At 36.5% G+C, this 14,400-nt stretch overlaps 1 protein-coding gene across 1 annotated transcript in view; it reads right to left on the bottom strand.

The window, feature by feature from the left end:
• Positions 1 to 14,400, bottom strand: part of GAD1 (glutamate decarboxylase 1) — a 52,585-nt gene that overhangs the window by 20,952 nt on the left and 17,233 nt on the right. Inside the window, exons 5-9 of the mRNA XM_074236473.1 lie at positions 12,665 to 12,755; positions 3,192 to 3,304; positions 1,563 to 1,678; positions 1,392 to 1,471; positions 1,133 to 1,187 (exon numbers count right to left, since the gene is read on the bottom strand). Coding sequence (XP_074092574.1) covers positions 1,133 to 1,187; positions 1,392 to 1,471; positions 1,563 to 1,678; positions 3,192 to 3,304; positions 12,665 to 12,755 — 455 coding nt within the window. The remainder of the gene's footprint in view (positions 1 to 1,132; positions 1,188 to 1,391; positions 1,472 to 1,562; positions 1,679 to 3,191; positions 3,305 to 12,664; positions 12,756 to 14,400) is intronic.

The following is a 14,400-nucleotide window of genomic DNA, read 5'->3' on the forward strand; positions in this document are numbered from 1 at the left end:
TCAACAAGATTTTTCACTTAATACAATTTGCTGAGATTAGATCAACAAAGACCTGTTACCATGTGCCATAAGCTAGAACATGAGAATAGCTATGTTAAACAGACTCCAATGTTAAACTGAGATTGTACCAGAATGAAAAGCAAGTTAAAAGTTAAATAAGGCTTTGTCTACAGGATTCTAAAGCAAGCAGTTAATTGAACAAAAGGAGAGAGAGAGAGAGAGAGAGAGAGAGAGAGAGAGAGAGAGAGAGAGAGCAAAAAGGAAGAAAGGAAGAAAGGAAAAATCGAAGAACAAAGAAATAGAATTAATTAGCATAATGGATAAAATAGCTGAATTCTTGTTTGAAATTTTCATTTTTCAACTGACTTTTTTGGGAATCAGGTAGACAGAGCTTCAGAGAATTAGGTCAACCTATAACTGGAGACTAACAAAACTGGAGAAAACTATGTTAGAAGTAACATTAAGTGATATTTTGAGAGTCTGTACCTGTGATTTCATTGATATATAGTACTTCCAGGAAAACTCCCTCTACTAGTATAGTTCACCACCTGCTATGCGACTTAGAATCATAAAGAGTTCTCTGAAGCCTCTGACAAATTGGTCTTTGTCATTATGTGTCAGAGATAGGACCTGAATCCAGTTCTTTCCTGATTGTAAATCCATCTAGTCTACTTCAGTTATTTCTCATGAAATAATTTTTAGTTTAATAATGGTTTTTAATTTCCAGCAAAAAATAGGTTTAAAAATTAGAGGTTTTCTGTATTACATGGCTAGAATATAGCAACTCACATTTATATCCTACATTAGTTTAAAGTCCTTTGTCAAAATGACTTGAGTTAGATCATTAAGGTATTATCTATCTACCTTTCTATTTATCTAGATGAAGACCTTAGATTCACAGTCAGGGCTGGTACTCAAATCTAAGACATCTAATTCCAGGTCCTTTCCATGAAACCACACTACAAAACTCTTTCCTTATAACCAATCTATAAGGTAGGAATATAATAGGTCTTATTATCCTTTTTCAGTTGAGGAAACTGAGGCTTAGGGAGAATAAATGGCTTGCTCACAGTGGGCAAGTATCTCAAACTCAGGATTAGTGACTCTTGTCCAGGTTTTCTACCACACGCACCTTTTTCTTGGCTTCAAGAATTTTTGCCTCCAAATCAGCTGGAATGATTTTCCCCCTGTAATTGTAACAGAAGGAGATAGTTTTTTTTTTTAATAAGAAGAATCAATAGGGTTGCACGTGAAGGAGTTTCAGATGCAGAAGAAAGTAATTTAATTGAATATTTTCATCAGCTCATTAGCAGCTTGGCACACTAAAACAAATTTAACAGATGAATTCATTTACTATATCAAAAAATTTAGCTATCACCCTCCCCTCCTACCTTTCATTGCATTTTATCAGAATCACATTGTCTGTTCCAAAGCCAAGTGCGGCACCTGCCTTCTTTATCGAATAGTGACTCTGCAAGGAAAAGAGACATGTATTGACAAGGGAGACATTCCTTTGGGATAGTCTATAGTGCATGAACAGCAGCATGAACAGAACAACTTACATGTTCTGAAGTAAAGAGGACCAATTTGGGAACAGCTGCCATGCCTTTGGTTTTGACTTCTGGGAAATACTTATATCGAGCAGCCATGATGCTGTACATATTGGATATGGCACCCCCTGTAACCAAACAAAACATATGTTGAGGGGGATTTGTCATTGTGCTTGCTATTTCCCTTAACAACAAACTCAGTGCTTGAGTTTCAAGATATAAGGGAGGTTAAGAATGGGAAGGAATGACATCTTGGTGGATTGGGACACTCTGGGCTATCCCCTAGTTATCTTTACAATTCCTTTACTGTGACCTCTATGGTCCCAATGTCTATCCTCCTGTCTGTATTAAAGCTAGAAGTCTTCATCATAGGGCTATTAGATTCACATTTGTAACTGGCTTTTGGGTCTTCCATAGTAACATACCTTTTTTTTTTAATTGGAGACAAAGTGGAAGAGGTAGTGATGACAATAGAAATCAAGAAATATGGGTTTCCTGTTTTTAACCTGAGGTTGATTTATATATCAATGACTCAATCAATAAATCAATAAATAATTTGTTGTTTTTCTGCTATATGTCAGGCACTGTGATAGATTGAAGTTGTTCCATGGCAATGCATTACCTGTGCTTTCCAACATCCTGTGTAATAAATATTATCATTTTATAGATAAGGAAACTGAGGCACAGAAAGATTAGAGACTTGAAGTCAGAGAGAAAGCAACAGCAGAACTTCCTGAAAGTTCTTGCCCTCTGAATTTTTAGTCCTAGGTCTACTTGTCATTACAATATAAGTTCCTTGAAGAAAGAGACTATTTGTTATTTTTAATTCTACTATCCAGAGCATTGCTTTGAATGCAGTAGGTACTTAATAAATGCTTTGAAATGACAATGTCTTGTCTCCTCAAAGAGCACTCAAGTGGCTGAATCACTTATATTTTTTATTTGAGACTAAATGATTTTAGAAAACTTAGATGAAAACAAAATCTGAATCTACACACAAAATGAAACCTGAAACTGAAACAACTATTTAATAAATTTAGAAAAAAGCCACATTTTTTGTTTCAACAATATGAATATTATGGGTCCATTAATTATCTGTCTAAATTAACTAGATGTTTGCAACAGAATAGTAATGAGTTCTTTAAAATATATATTTTATTTTGAAAACATTTAAAAATTTTAAAAATTTACAATTTACAACTACAATTTAAATGTATAGATTGACAGCTGCACTAAGATATTTGGAATACCATACCTATCCAAACTAGGGCATAGTACTCTTATAACTTCTTGCCCAAGAACACGTGTGTTTGTTTTAAAGAATCATTTTGTATTTACACAAGACAATTGGATCTATCATTTTGACTGAAAATCCAGTATTCATTAAACTGGCTTGATATTTTTTCTCTGAATTGCCCAGTAGTTTGAAGTAACTGACTGAATTGAAGTGTTATTTAGGCATCATATAGATGTACATCTCTTAAAGGAGGAAGTCTGGAGAACTGAAAAACTTCAAGAACCTTTTTAATATTCTTCCACAAACCCTTTAAATGCGTTTTGTCAAGTTTTCTCACTCAATGCAGGGCCCAGAGAACTAAACTTTGTGGCTTTAATGAGATGAGACAAGGGAAGTAAACCTACCAGGTGAAAATATGCCATCACCATCCTTATTTGACCATCCGATAATTTCTCGCATCTTCCTAAGTGTTATTTGCTCCATGAGGACAAACACTGGGGCAATTTCATATGTAAACCTTAGAAGATGGTGAGGAAAAAAAGAAGATGAATAAAGAGGACAAGCCACTAATTTCAGGAACTCAGAGGAAGTTGTATTTCTTCAGAAAGATCTTCCAAATCTCTGATAAAATATATTTATTGAAGATAGAGCAAGTCACCAGTCATAAGCTGTCAGATATTTCCCAAAAAATTAAAATTCTTCATTTCAATCTGCCAGTGTAGATACCTGAAAACACTAAACATTCCTACCTTTTCCAAGACATGAGCACTTCTACACAGAACTCCTCAAAACTACTGGAGTAACTATTTTATTGAGCATTCAATTCAACCAATGAATTCGTTTTGCTGATATTTTTCCTTACTGGATTTACCAGAAATTTGACTAAACTGAGCAATGGTTCAGGAATTGTAGAGATACAGCCTCTGTAAGAAGCAAATATACTGGCTTTTTTCTTTTTTTCTCTTTTTTTAATAGTCCATAATTGCATATATATATATATGCATATATGCATATATATATGTTGGTAGGAAGACTAGATATAAACAAAATTTATGATTTTGTAACAAACTATTTTGTGAAATTTTTTACATTCTCATTGAATCTAAGGAAGGATAACTTTATGAGAAAAAATTAGATAAACCTGCCAGCTGACAATAGTCCTTTATCATCTTTTTTTTTATGATCACTAAGAAAATAAGAGAGATTCCTATTGGAATAGTTGGATATGGTCCTACCTGAAGGCATGGGGATGGACTAGGTAACTTCTCTGGGTCCCTTTTTAGTCTAGGATTATATGACAATGCACAACTTCATTATAAATATATTGACAGTGATATATAAAATTAAATTGCAAAGAAAAATTTTCAATTACTGCCAATTTCAGACTCCTATAATATGAAATTTTGATGCCAAAAATCCTAGGATGTTTTTAAAAATTATGAACATCAGAAAGTCAACTGTGAAAATAATTAGAAATATTGGTTTGGATTTTAAAAATCTAAGAGCAATTATCTATGGGGACTTTTTTTTTTCCTACTGATAATCCCCAAGGACAATTTTGTTTCGACATTGCCATATAGTCGATATCTGTCAAGAGTAATTATAAAGGATGATTTTCTAATTGCCAATTATAAATAACAAGAAGGCAGTCAACTGGTATTTCTATCTTCTCTAGGCAAAGGGCATCAGATGGCCTGGCATGTGGTGCTTATCTGATGCCAAACTGAATCTCAAGCAGTAGTCTCTGAACTGCAAAGTTCATCTCTGAAGGGAGACAAAGGCTCCCCTTGATCTAGTTATAAAAATAAATGTATGTGCCTGAGTCCAGGGCCTAAAAAACAATCAAGGTAAGTCTAAAGAAAATTAAGCAGCAGGCCTAAAAGATATTTAAAATAGCTCTCATTTTGCTTAGTCTCCTTGAGCATCCACGTCTTTGCAGTAGGCTCTGATTATTAACTGAAGGCTGATGTCTGAGTTGTCTTAGCCTTGTGATGTGGGAGAATCTGCCTAGGAAGGGAAGCTGCAACATCAGTCAGTGAAAGTGGAACCAATGAGAATTCAGGCCAAGTGAATTGCTTTAACAATCCTTTAAAAATGTCTGAAAGGCCATTTTCAGACACAAGATGCAAGCAACAATTCTCATTTTTCAAGACTGAAAAAAAACTCCAATCAATTTAATGACAGTTAGAAATTTGTGGGGGAATTATCCCAGAGAACTCTCATGACATTTTTGCTAGTGGCAGAATTTTTTAACCAAAAGTATCTGTTTACTGATCTTAGGATGACACTAAACTATTAGGAGGAAGAATACTTGGTTGTCATTTTTTTAATTACCATCACCTCTGGAGGGCCACAATCATGCTTTGGTCCTGCTCTGAGCCCCATCATCATGGCAACCAACAATCCCTTATGTCTGATGGCATGCTGGAGACTGGCTGTCATAAAGGAAGAAGAAGAGAGAAGGTTCCTGGTTTAGCCTGTGCTATTTAAAGTACCAAGTTGCAAACTCATGATGTGTGACATCACCGAACAAGCGAGCTGGCAGAGGGTGCATCTGAGCTTCCCAAACCCATTGGAAGGATGAACTGTTTTAACACTGTAGAGATGCTGGCATGACCGATTTGAGTTGGCCACAGTGGGGACACTAGATACACATGAAACTTCTTAAGAATGCTTGTTAGAGTTGACCTGTGGTAAGGTCAGGAACATACTATATCAGAAACCAAGGACTGGTCATCCTTGAACACAGATTGCATTAGTAGCCAAGCTCAAGTCAGACGATCCCTTAGGAACCAGATGGACAAGGGAGAAATGACAAGAATGGGATGGCATGATTTGTTCAGCTTTTTGCCCTTTGCCTTGTGCCCGGCTATAGACCAGGTCTAATTAGCCTCTGCTTTGTCTGAGCAGGTGATCTTCCTGTTCTAGTTGCTTAATCAGGTGGATCAAGTACAAGTTTGCCATGTTGACTTCTGACCTGTCCCTGCCCTTGGACCGTGGTGGTTAGCCAGAACTCTCAGGATTTGGAAACAGTTTAGGAAGCAGAAGACCAATTTATACTATAACATCAACTTTGTAAAAATGAACAGTTCTGAAAGACTTAAAAACTGTGATCAGTGCAGTGATTGATCATAAGTCCAGATGATCAATAACCAAAAAAAATGCTACCCACCTCCAGAGAGTGAGATGATAGATATGCAGAATAAGGCACATAGTTTTTGGAATGACTAATATGGGAATTTGTTTTACTTGAATGCACTTATTTGTTAGAAAGATTTTCTTTTTTTTATTTTTTGCAAGGGGAAATGGGAAGGAGAAAAATAAAATGCTTGACATTTAAAAAAAAGAAATTTAATTAAAAAACTAAAACCTTAGAGAATTCAATAAGAAAAGAGTCTAGTACCAACCAATCCTGCTTTCTATTCTGGGACTTCTTCCCAATTCCCAAGTCTTATAACCAGCTAAGTGGTACAATAGATAGCTCACCCACAGGCTTTGGATTAGGAAGACCTCAGTTCAAATTTGACTTAAGACACTTATTAGCTGTGTGTTGTTAGGCAAGTTACTTAACCTCTTTCTGCCTTAGTTTCTTCATTTGTAAAATGGGATAATGATAATACCCAGTATTTTTGTAAGGACAAGATGAAATTATTGTAAAGTATTGTAGCACAGTGCACCACATATGGCAGTCACTTCCTTATTTTGCAAGCACTTCTTAATGCTTGTCATCTATTTATCTGGGAAGCTAGGTTGTACAATGGTTAGAGCAGTAGTCTTGGAGTCAGGAGGACAGGATTTCAAATCCAGTCTCAGACATGACACTAGCTGTGTGACCTTGGGCTTATAACCCTGACTGCTTCATATCCAGGGCCATCTCCAGTCATCCTGATTCATATCTGATCAAATGGCTCTGGAGGAGAAAGGGAGGTTGGTGACTTAGCACAGCACCCCCTCACTCATATCCAATTCATGTGCTTGTCATGGCATCACCCCCCCATGTTGTGATCTTCTTTGAAAATGAAGGATGGGGCGCCTAGGTGTTGTAATGGATACACCGGCCCTGGAGTCAGGAGTACCTGGGTTCGAATCCGGTCTCAGACACTTAATAATTACCTAGCTGTGTGGCCTTGGGCAAGCCACTTAACCCCATTTGCCTTGCAAAAACCTAAAAAATAAAAAGAAAAGAAAAGAAAAATGAAGGATAAAAATCTATAATCTGTTTATCTATCTTACTATCTATCTACTTATCTATCTATCTATTTATCTATCTTACTATCTATCTTACAATGTCTTATTCTATGTCTCCTAATTCCTCATTTTAAATCTGCTTGAAAACTCTTAATTTGGTCCTGGTAGGATACTTCCTCTTGCTCAGCTCTCTGTCCATGGTTCTTGGTCACAGCCCAGTCTTTACCTAACTGGCAGAAAAGTCCAGTTCCCTTCTAGGATAATGTATCTTCTGGATGTTGATGCCAATTCTGATAGCCCCATAAAAGGATACTATATATAGCCAGAAGGGCCTCACCCTGCTGGGCTTCGGATAGAGGGGGTTCCCAGAGGGACAGGTGGGATCCAGCATAAACAAGAGATCAGAATTCAAGTCCGGATCCAGTAGCAAGTTATATTGTAAGAGGACAAAGTGGGAGGAGCAGACAGCAAGAAATCAGGATCTGAGACAAAGGATCCAGACAAGAACTGGGCCCCAGAAACAAGAAATGAGCACACTGAACTGATTGTAATTCCTATCAGTGTGAAGCTAAGGATAGCCTAAGCAGCTCAATATCCTCATCAGAGAAGATTGGAAAATTACTATACTGGCCTAAACATCTGAGGTGCTTTCTCTACCAGAAGATTATACATAGTCAGAACCTTCCCATCTTAGGACCAAGGTGGAGGGTAAAATCATCCACAATATTTCACTCAAAGAGTAACAAGCCCTAAGGGAATTTCTTCCCCACTAATTTTCACCACTTCATAAAATTTAGAATTTAGTGTCCAGCTTTGGAAGGAGGGAATAGGACTGGTCAGATCATATTTGGTGATATGGTGGCATCATATGGTTGTGTCCTCTTCTGGTTACCACAGTTTAAGAATAAAAACAAGCAAAAAAGGAGAACAAATGAAGGAATTCAAAACCTTTTCATTAGAAGGTACTTGGAGAAAAGAAAGCTAAGAGGAGGCAAGATATTATCGTCAAATATTTAAAAGGTGTCATGGGGGAGACTGGTCTTCTTTTGTATGGTTCCAATTAGAAATACTAAAACTATGTAATGGAAGGAATAAGGGTACATATTTTGGAAGACCCCCCCCCCAGATAATTGGAGCTTCTAACTTGGAATGGACTGTGAAATATAGCATCATTAGCAACGCAGATGCTGAGAATTGGTCTGTCTGTTGGTGTGTCACAGAGGAGATCACTGCATAGAATGACTAGATGACTTCTGAGGTCCTTTCAGATTTTGAAATTCTAATATTATTATGTGAAAAAATGATGTAGATATTAGAGAGTATAAGGGGTAGGAAGGAAAGGGCAGAGGAGCACACAGGAGGCTCCTGTTATTCTACTCTCTTAGTCAATGGGGAGTTGATCACCTTCCCCAGATTTCCCTCCAGGATCATTTCTCTTAGATAATAAGAGCTGCTGATAATGTGTACTTTTCTGACAAAATGTAGCTAGGTATGGAAACTTGCAGAGAAAATTTCTCCAGTGCAATTTCTATGAAATTATTGGTCTGACTGCTCTGAATTTCTAACGAGATGTGTTTGAGCTATGAGTGATCTTGTAATTAAGGCTGAGTATTGTCATCAAGCATTTGTTGGGGGATACAAAGGTACAAGGAACATCTAGCTGGCAGAGTGGAATATTGCCAGGCCTGGAGAAAGGAAGATCTGAGTTCAAATTTGACTGCAGACATTTACTAGTGTGTGACCCTGGGCAAGTCACTTAACCTTGTTTGCCTCTGTTTTCTCATTTGTAAAGTAAGTGGGAAAAGAAAATGGCAAGAGACTCCACTGTCTATGACAAGAAAATCCCAAATAGAATCCTGAAGAGTGGGACATGACTGAAAAGTAACTCATTGATGAGTTATATGAGTTATAACTCCATCCTGCCGGGCTAAAATCCCTCATGGATTTATCCTGGAGTTTTGACTTGGGAGCCTGCATTCTGAAATGCCTGCTATGATGCAGAAATGCCATGGGTGGCCACTTGAATGTCATAGGGGAGCCTACATAGATTGGTCATTATTGCCTACCAGATGAAAATGTGGATCAGGTAATGAATGCATCATTGATGCAAACCTTACCTGGAAAAGCTTAATCTTTTCCCCCATCTTTTCCTAGAAATATTCTGAATACTGCATTTAGATGGAGGAGATGGCTGTCAGCAGAGATAATTCCCTCAAAAGAACTTGACTCTCCTGCCACATTTCATCATCCTCCCATAGAACTGGCTTAGAACAATTTCCAGATAATAGTTATTACCTCATCTCTAGACAATGCCTTGTCTTGAGAACTGACAGAAACTATTTCACTATTTTAACCAACCTTCTATATTGATCTGTTGGAATTGTATCATATTTTTAAAATCTCCACTCGGCAGTACAGCTGCAATTATGAACCATTAGAGGGGTTTGCTTTGACCTTCAATGACTGAAATATATTTTAGCATTTCATAGTTCAACTTAGATTAGAAAAGAGGAGAAAAGGATTTTGATTTTATTAACAGGGGCAAAAAAAGAAAATTTGTGTGATTTCCTGCTAAAGGAAAATCATTTGAATAAGATATTTAGGTCATAAAATTTCAAAGCTATAACCTAATTTTTAGCCAAGATATGTTAGGAAAAAAACAAGCAATCAGGGAGCAGCTAGGTGGTGTAGTGGATAAAGTACTGGCCCTGGGGTCAGGAGTACCTGGGTTCAAATCCAGTCTCAGACACTTAATAATTACCTAGCTGTGTGGCCTTGGGCAAGCCACTTAACCCCGTTTGCCTTGCAAAAACTTAAAAAAACAAAAACAAACAAAAAAACCCAAGCAATCAAAAGGCTAGCAAAATAGGTTCTACTCCTTTAAGGATAGACAAGTGGATTCATTGAAGGCATTAAAGAAAGTACTTGTACTATATGGGCAACTGTCCATTGATTTCCTTAGTTCCTAAGCCCTTTGTTGAATATTTTAAAAGATCTGAGATTAGTTAAGATATGGGTACTCCCTCATTGCCAGGTGGCTATCCTTCCAGATTTGTGGTTCTCTAAACTCAGCTTGGCTGATCTTTGGGTAGATGACTTTCATGGTCAACTTGCTAGGCCCATGTTGGAAGACATCTCAGCTTGGTAGGACCTGTCAGAACTTACATACATACTCCATTGGTATAGCCCTTTAGAACCCTGAATCATTGTAAACCACAAAAAGATATAGAACTTTGAGTAGCTGAGTTTAAGTAAACTCTTATTTTTGGAGGCAGCTAGGTGGCTCAGTGGATAGAGCACTGGATCTGAAGTCAGGAAGCCCTGAGTTCAAATCTAACCTCAGACATATCCTGGCTGTGTGACCTTGGGCAAGTCACTTAACCTATTTTTGCCTTAATACTCTGGAGAAGAAAATGGAAAACTGCTCCATTGTCTTTGCCAGGAAAATCTTATGGATAGGAAAGTCCCTGGGCTCATGAAGAGTCAGACATGACTGAACAACAACATACTCTTATTATAAATTGTTTTTTTTAAGTATAACTGATGCTTTAATTAAGCAACATATACTCTGATGTTTAAAAATTATTCATTACTATGGTATAATTTTTGTCTTTTATATAGTTATATGATATATCACAAACTAATAGATTATAAAATGACAAGGTGAACAAGGGGAGAATTTTGGGGGGATAGTGTCAGTAAAATAATCATGGATCTTTAACTTGAGTTTCATGAATTTGAATAGCCTACATGATCACTCATAAGATTAAAACTTTTTATATTAACTATTACCTGAAGATGTGGCAAATTAAAGCTCCTTTCATTTTCTATTTTTCAGATCATCCATCATTCAGGGCATATGCTACTGAAGACTTTAGTATTTAGAAACTTTTTCAAATCTAGTGCCAGTTTAAAGTAGCAAATTATGTAAGAATATTTGTTTAATTAATAGAAACTTGTCTTCTATAACTGGTATTTTGACACTTCATTTTACACTTTTGAAACATAAACAAATCAATATACGATTTCAAAATGGCCTAAGGGTGTTGCAGATGGTAGCAATTTGGTCTTGAAATACAACAAAATATTGTAAGCTTGAGTAATCTGCATTCCATCTTGATGTCAAACAAGACTTTCTTTTTAAAATCACATGAACTTTCCACCTAAATTCATTTTTTCAAATCTCCTTTATTATGAACATAGATCTGAGAATCTCAACAAGAATTAAGTCCATCAGGAAACCCAAATGATTCTCATCTGGCTATTAGTTAGGTGTTTCCAATAAACATTAGTGAATGTTGTAACCATTGTTATAGAGGCATAGAACTATTACGGTACTGAGAAAAGGAAACAAGCCCTACCCAGAAAAGACGGCCAATATAATTTGTCTGATTGAGACATCAGAGGTGTCAGACATATTAAAACACTCCCAAATGTGGTCAAATGTCACTAAGAAATATTTAACCAAAAATAGAAGGTAGATAATTTATAATATGTGGTTTTCTAAGTCAATATGTAACCCACAGAAATCCTTATGTACAGTTTAATAGCCCCATTTCTAGGGATGTAACTCAACTGGAATAAGGATAAATGTATAGAGAAGAAACTTAGAGGTAATGCTGTGGAGGTAATAATTACCCATCAGACAAATTAAAATCAGAACTTTATACAAATTTACAAGAACAGAGAACAATATTAAAGCTGTGTCTACAAAAATGAATAGATTTTTGGGGAAAAGTAACACTCAGGTAAACAATTACATATTGTATAATTAGTTTTAATTCAATCAAACAACTGATAGGGTTTTTTTCCCCAAAATGGTTGAAATGTATCATAAGAACCTAGGGTAAAAAGATCACCGACCTTAATGGTAATGGTCAGCAACTTTGGTTATCAATGGAAAAATGAATCAAGATTATTCTAGAGAGCAAGAAAAATTGTGTTTAATTGCCCTCTCCTGAGGATATGGTCATTTCCCCACAGTTTACTTAAATAATAAGTTCTAGAATCACTATTTCTTTTGATCATCTTGTCAATGAGGTACATAAATTCAATTCAATTCAAAATGTATTTATAGAGTAGTCATGATAGCTGACATTTACATAAGCATTAAAGTTTGCAAACTGCTTTATGCCTATTATCTCATTTGGATTTCATAGCAACCAGACATTATTATTCCCACTTTACAGATGAGGAAAATGAGACTGAGAAAATTTATGTAACTTGCCCAGGGTCACCAAGTCAAAGAAGGTCTGCTATCAACCCAGTACTGAAAGGATGGTGCCCTCTGGAGTGAAATTCTATTTTTGCTATTTATTAGCTACGTGACCTTGGATAAATAACTTAATCTTTCTAGGTCTCAGCTTCTTCATTTATATAAGGAGGGAGATGACCTGGTCACCTTTAACTGTCCATTTTGACTGGATTTATAGTGTAGTTCTAACATATGCAAAGTTTTTTGCAAACCTTAAAATGCTACATAAACACCAGCTATTATTTATTTATTATTCTTATGTCTATGACTCTAACCATATGCCTAAAGGATTTTATACCATAAAATTCCACCTCCCCAGAAATCTTTGCTAATTTTAAATAAATAAATTAATAGGGATTAGTCTCTAAAAACATAAATTAACAGTAACAATGTATCAGTATTGCTAGAAAAGAAGGAAAAAGGTATAGGACTTACATATTGGTGTTAGCAGTTGATGTCAGCCACTCACCAGCTAAGCCAATAATATCCAGTCCAGTAGAGAGTTGGTTGAAAAATCGAGGATGACCTAGTGAGGCAAGAATAACAGATACAGGGGGAAACATAGAAACGTATGACTTTGAATCTGTATGCTCGCATAGTCACAAGAACATGAGAATTTCCATTTCTGGATAGAAGGTAGATGGACTCAGAGTACAGATTGGAGCATGTTTTCTTTTCTTCCTTTTTTTTTGTCCCAACATGTAATGTAGGAATTTGTTTTGAATGACTATACATATTTATAATGGGATCTTCCCCCCTTTGTTTTCTATCTGGGTTGGGGAGGGGGGGAGAAGGAGAGAAGAAGAGAAATTGAAAAATAATTTTTCAAAAAGAACTCAAGGATTGCCAAATGATGTCAGATCCATGGTCTATCATCCCCTGTAAACCATCAGGAATAGTAGCACTGAAGGGCGCACAATGGTAGAGCACAATTGTCCCCTCTGAAATCAAGGGCAGTTTTAAAATAAAACAGAGAATGCAGCATTAAAAAGGCAATCATTCTACTTCTTATGACTAAGGATTTTGGTGCTTAAATCTTTCCTATATTTAATTTCCCAGTGCCAAACAAGATGAAATAGCCTTGAAACCTTAATCCATTCCTTTAATTTCAATAACCTCTTTCAAAGCTTCTTGGGTCAAGATAAGATCCGGTGAGTCAATTTTGGATTATTCTAGCCTACCCTGTGACTGATTCAGAAGATGAACTCCTTGGAGAAGGAAACTGTGCCCTAATGGAAAGTGTTGGTTTTTTCATGTCTACCATGTTACATGACTTTGGACTAGCTAATCAGATTCTCTGTGTCTTACGAAAATAAGTCATCCGATCCAGCCAGTCAATTCTGTCAAAAACTAAATCAAGATGCCAAATGACCAATTTTACCCAAATTTTCACACAGTTAGCCATATGTTCAGGTCCTGTGTAGACAGAACATAAGTATCTTTCATCTGGAAAATGTGGATAAAAATAATGGGGACAAATTATGGAGACAATAAATGGGAGCAATTATAAAAGTCCAATGACTTAAGTATTATGGAGAATTAAAAAAAAGACTCATCCTTTGTTCTCATAATACTTTCAGCACAGTCATTGCCTTGGTCAATTTGCCATCATGGGGGTGGGCAGTGGAGGGAGGAGGAGGAGGAGAAGCATGGATAGAGCACCAGCCCTGGAGTCAGGTACCTGAGTTCAAATCCAGCCTCAGACATTTAATAATTAACTAGCTGTGTGGCCTTGGGCAAGCCACTTAACCCCATTGCCTTGCAAAAAAAAAACAACCTAAAAAAAAAAGTTGATGAAAACCTAAAATGGATGTAATCAGAATCCCTAAGAATTTATTATACTGAATTCCACAGCAGCAGGCATTCTCCTCTTCTGTCATTCATTGCAGTCTACAAGCCTTCTCTAAGTCCATTATTTCCTATTTATGCTGTATATAGCTTGCTTCGTTGCATTTTGTTTCCCCCACCCCCACCCTTTACCTTTAGATTGGAAGCTCCTTTAGGGCAGGAACTTTCTTTAGTCTGACATATGGTAGGGGTGTAATAAATGTTTTCTGATTGACTGTTTGGGAAATACAGAACTTCCCTTAACTCTTTCAGCTAGGTACCCTTTGGAAGTACATAGAACTGGCCTCAGAAGGAAGATCTAGGTTCAGGTGCCTTGTCTTGAC

Source organism: Macrotis lagotis, chromosome 1 (assembly GCF_037893015.1).
Source record: "Macrotis lagotis isolate mMagLag1 chromosome 1, bilby.v1.9.chrom.fasta, whole genome shotgun sequence".
Classification (NCBI taxonomy): Eukaryota; Metazoa; Chordata; class Mammalia; order Peramelemorphia; family Peramelidae; genus Macrotis; species Macrotis lagotis.